This window comes from Pteropus vampyrus, unplaced genomic scaffold (genome assembly GCF_000151845.1).
Source record: "Pteropus vampyrus isolate Shadow unplaced genomic scaffold, Pvam_2.0 Scaffold507, whole genome shotgun sequence".
NCBI classification, from domain to species: domain Eukaryota; kingdom Metazoa; phylum Chordata; class Mammalia; order Chiroptera; family Pteropodidae; genus Pteropus; species Pteropus vampyrus.
Genome location: NW_011889288.1, coordinates 245,071 through 249,847, shown reverse-complemented (window position 1 = coordinate 249,847; position 4,777 = coordinate 245,071). Strand labels below are relative to the sequence as shown.

The 4,777-nt window shown below is 38.8% G+C and overlaps 1 protein-coding gene and 1 pseudogene across 1 annotated transcript; one reads left to right on the top strand and one right to left on the bottom strand.

The window, feature by feature from the left end:
* Positions 1-1,925: 1,925 nt before the first annotated feature.
* Positions 1,926-2,894, top strand: LOC105307664 (olfactory receptor 7A10-like). The gene has a single exon (XM_011383224.1). It carries the CDS (start codon positions 1,926-1,928, stop codon positions 2,892-2,894), a length of 969 nt encoding a protein of 322 aa, XP_011381526.1.
* A 695-nt stretch (positions 2,895-3,589) lies between these two features.
* On the bottom strand, positions 3,590-3,710 carry LOC111732945 (annotated as a pseudogene).
* Between the last annotated feature and the right edge of the window lie 1,067 nt (positions 3,711-4,777).

Below are 4,777 nucleotides of genomic sequence, written 5' to 3'. Positions count from 1 at the left end.
ATTTTATTTAATATGTCAAAAATCTATGCTACCCAGCATTACTTTGCCATATTCTGTTACCAACATGTAGGGAAGGAATGGAGACACTTGCGATGTAGAAGAAAAAAATCAGCCAAATATCATCACCAGTGATAATAAATTCCATTTAGTGGAAAGACCTGTGCTAAGCTTTGGAATGAGTATTTAAATTTACAATGAGTAATTTAGAATGATTTTGTTGTCTCTCCAAGTTCAAGCAGCTAACACATGGCAGATTGAGATTCAAAACTGACATTTATTTTTCTGATTCAAAAAGTTTTGCACCTAAAATTTTAACATTTTTTCTTTAGAAGTCCTCTTCTATTGTTATAGATTATATATATATATATATATTTTAAAATTGTGTGTTAATCCCCTTTGCTTATTTTTCTAGTGGTGTTCAATCAGTTATATGTCTTGGCATGGTAAAGATATCACTCCATTCTCTTTCGGATAAATTGTTTCTTGCTGTTTTATTAGTTATTCTGGGCATCAAGGGGATAGCACCAGGGGTGGAATGCTGCCAGAATCAAAGAGCTTCCTCCTCATCACAATCACTCAGGGACCACCTGAGCCATTAGACCTTGTTTTTGTCTCTCTCACCTTTTCTCAAATGCTTTTTAACAATTTTCAATACAGGGCACAAAATGGTCTTATGAAAATGAAGCTCCATGTTTGCATGTTCATGGGAGGCTTAACAATTTGAATTTGGGAACTGTTTCTACATTCTTTATGGTCAAGATAAGTTGATTTCGACAATATGCCTGTATCATTCCTTTTCTAATTCTTGTGGCTGGAAGTGAGAAAAGCCCAGCAGTAACGTGGCTCTACGATGCCATAGTGTGCTGTATCATAGTGTGCTGTTTGAGTGTGTGTTTGTTGTGGGCCATGAGCAGTCCTCTGGGTAGTGAGATCCAAGATCCTATACCTGAAAATGTGTCCCTTAAATGGAGATGACACAATGTAAAACAACAAGTGGAAATGAAGGGATCATTTTAAATCATAGGAATTCTTTAAGAGACTGAAAAATGTAAAAGGAGATCTATGGCCACGCCACCCTGAACACGCCCGATTTTGTCTGATCTCGGAAACTAAGCAGGGTCAGGCCTGGTTCATACTTGGATGGGAGACTACCTAGGAAGACCAGGTGCACTAGGTGTAAAAAAATTGTAAAAAGACTAATATGTGAACGAGTCTCCTCGTGACTTGAAGTTTCAGCAGCTGCAGGGAGAATATCCTTCCTCCATAGTCTGTGACACCATCTTTCATCACTCTCTCTCGCTCATTCCCCTGGACGTTTGTCTTCTATTTGAGTGCTGAGTATCTGAAACAAATGTCATCCTCAGGGCCTTTGCACTGACTCTTTCCACAACAGGCACACATGTCTGAGATAACCTCCTGACTCCCATTCTGCCTTCCTCTAGGACTCTGTTTAAGTGAAGATTTGTTTGTAGGTCTACCTGAACTTCAGTGAAATATAACTTTCTTTTTATAAAATTTTATACCTACTGGTTTTTTTTTTCATAGCACTGGTCACCATCTGACATGGTATATATATATATATTTTAATTTATCTTCTTTTCCCATCATTGGGTTGTAGGGAGTTTTGTTTTTCAACACTGTAAACTCTTATCCTAGAAGATGGTCAGCCCTTAACAAAAATTCCTCAAGTGAATGAAAAATTTTGCATTAATATGGTATATTAGATGACTTGTTGGGGAAAACGATGAGTGTGGGACAGGAATTCCTAACAACAGGTGTCACAGCACCTTCCTTAAAGACATTATGATCAATATAAATATTTCCTTGGCTGAAAAATATAAATTCTAGCAGTTCATTATGTTAATGACCCCGTGTGTAAAAATTAATCATGTTATTATTTTTTTTCTAGTTGTGACCACCACTACATGCTACCAGGCAATGATACACAAATTTCAGAATTTCTTCTTCTGGGATTTTCGGAGGAGCCAGAATTGCAGCCCCTCATATTTGGGCTCTTCCTCTCCATGTACCTGATCACTGTGTTTGGAAACCTGCTCATCATCCTGGCCGTCAGCTCAGACTCCCACCTCCACACACCCATGTACTTCTTCCTCTTCAACCTGTCCTTGGTGGACATCTGTTTCACTTCCAGCACCATCCCAAAGATGCTGGCGAACATCCTGACACAGAACAAAGTTATAACCTATCAAGGCTGCATCACACAAATGTATTTTTTCCTACTCTTTGCAGGTTTGGATGTCTGTCTCTTAACTGTGATGGCCTATGACCGCTTTGTGGCCATCTGTCACCCCTTGCATTACACAGTCATTATGAACCCCCAGCTCTGTGGACTGCTAGTTCTGGTGTCCTGGATTATGAGTGTCCTGAATTCCTTGTTACAAAGCTTAATGGCTTTGCAGATGACTTTCTGTACAGTCTTAGCAATCCCCGACTTTTTCTGTGAACTCAAACAGATGGTCCAACTTGCCTGTTCTGACACCTTTCTAAATAACATCGTGATGTATTTTGGGGTTGTTCTGCTAGGTGGTTGTCCTCCAGCTGGTATTCTTTACTCTTACTCTAAGATAATGTCTTCCATATGTGGAATCTCATCAGCTCAGGGGAAGTATAAAGCATTTTCTACCTGTGCGTCTCACCTCTCAGTTGTCTCTTTGTTTTACTGTACGGGCCTAGGAGTGTACCTCAGCTCTGCTGCTACCCACAGCTCTCAGTTAAGTGCAGTGGCCTCAGTGATGTACACTGTGGTCACACCCATGCTGAACCCTTTTATCTACAGTCTCAGGAATAAAGACATAAAAGGGGGTCTAAAAAGAGTTTTTGGGGTGGAGGCTATAAAAAGACCTATCAATTTGGGATTAAACAAGTGCCCATGATTGCAGGGCTGAAAACAATTTAGAACCAGAAATTGTAATTTTTTGCTCAAATTGTGGAAAAAGCACTTACTCTTTCTCTTTATTTTTTAGAATGACCGTATCTTTATTTTAAATTTCTTTCTACAATTTGTTAACTCACTTGATTAAGCTTTTAGCTCTGTCTGGTGTATGCACAATGTTCCATTTTTCTATTTTCCTCTTGTCCTCATGTTCTCTCAATCTTGGTTGAGAAATATTTAAAAATTTTTATTTCTTTCATAGGATAATTAGTATTTCTTAAAAATAATTCTTTCTAAAATTTAATGTATCTTTCTAAGTAATTTTTTATAGTTTTATTGAGGGAATGATCTTAAGTTCTATTACTCACATGAAAAAAACTACATTTGGCAATTAATTTTAGTGCAGAAGAAAATCTGAAGCCAAAGTTTTCATTTTGGGGCTGTCATTCTTTTCTATATCACTACCTTTACTGCTCTTACTGGTAATGTTAACTCTAACATGCTACTGAGTTTTACTACTGATGTCCTGGTGTTATTCTTCTATTTGGCCTGTTGTCCCCACTGCACTAGAATAACACCAGGACACCAGTAGTAAACCTCAGTAGCATGATAATCAAAAATTGATTATCAAACATATATCTCCCAGTGGAGTCTACATTGAAAGGGAAATTTGACATATCTTTTTTTTTTTATTAACACCTATAGCACCTGGTCTTCCTAGGTGGTCTCTCATATCCAAGTACTAACCAGGCCCAACCCTGCTTAACTTCTGAGATCAGACTGGATCGGGCACATTCAGGGTGGCACAGCCATAGTGAAAGGGAAATTTGAATAATTAGATTGACTTTATGTGGTCCTAGTGTCAGAGATTACTTTACATACGAAGAGGAAAAATTTTAACCACACATTTTATTATTATAAAAAAATGTTTTTTTTCATGCTGTACATCTACTCATTGAATATAGAGGACTAATGTTCATGTATAAGGGTTTAAAAAAATTAGTTACATACAATATTACATTAGTTGTAGGTAAACAACATGCTGATTAGACATTTTTATTTAACCCTCCAATCCTACTTCTGGGTATTTATCCGAAGAAATAAAAAACACTAATTTTAAAAGATATATGCACCTCTATGTTCATTGCAACATTATTTACAATATACAGAAGCATCCTAGAAGTCTATTGATACAATAACATATAAAGATGGTGTGGTATAGACACCCATGTTTGGTGGCTAAAATTTTGGCGGGAGATCTCAGCTGTGGAGGTCCTTCTGAGGATAGAGAGGTCCCAAGGTTACACCAAGCTCCCTAGCTCAGAGTACCAGTGTCAATTTCCCAGAAATTTTGGCTGTGAAATCTAGTGGAGATCATGGCTGAGTTGGACGGAAGGCTGCTGAAATCCCAGGTCTTCCTTTTAAATGCTCCATGCATGGAATTATTTGCTGAAAGATTCACTCACTCTGAGCTTCAGTGCTGGGGTAGCAAGTTGAAAGGCACCAGAGATTTATGCAGAAGAGGTGAATTGTGTGGATTTAGAATGAGAGCTGGAGGGGTTGCTTTCTCCCAGTCAGGAGTGCTGGTAGAAGCCTTTATTCCTTTGGTGAGCCTTTCTCTCACAGCAGCACACCTAAGACACCACCATATCTGAGTCTCCACCAACCTGGCTAACACCATTCACCTGCTCTGGTGATTTCCTGACACCCTGCCCATCCCAACTTGCATACTCACTCAAGCCACTTCCAGTGGCTTTTCCATACAAACGGCATGTCTGGCTCATGCTGTGGACTTTTCTAAAATTTCTCAAAGGTTCACGAATCCCAAACAAGCAGCATCTGACCTTGGTGTGCCCGCACCTGTTGCCTATAGCCTGGCACTGG

Coding starts and splice junctions, on each gene's coding strand:
- LOC105307664 (XM_011383224.1), top strand. CDS start 1,926: ATGCTACCAGGCAATGATACACAAATTTCAGAATTTCTTCTTCTGGGA.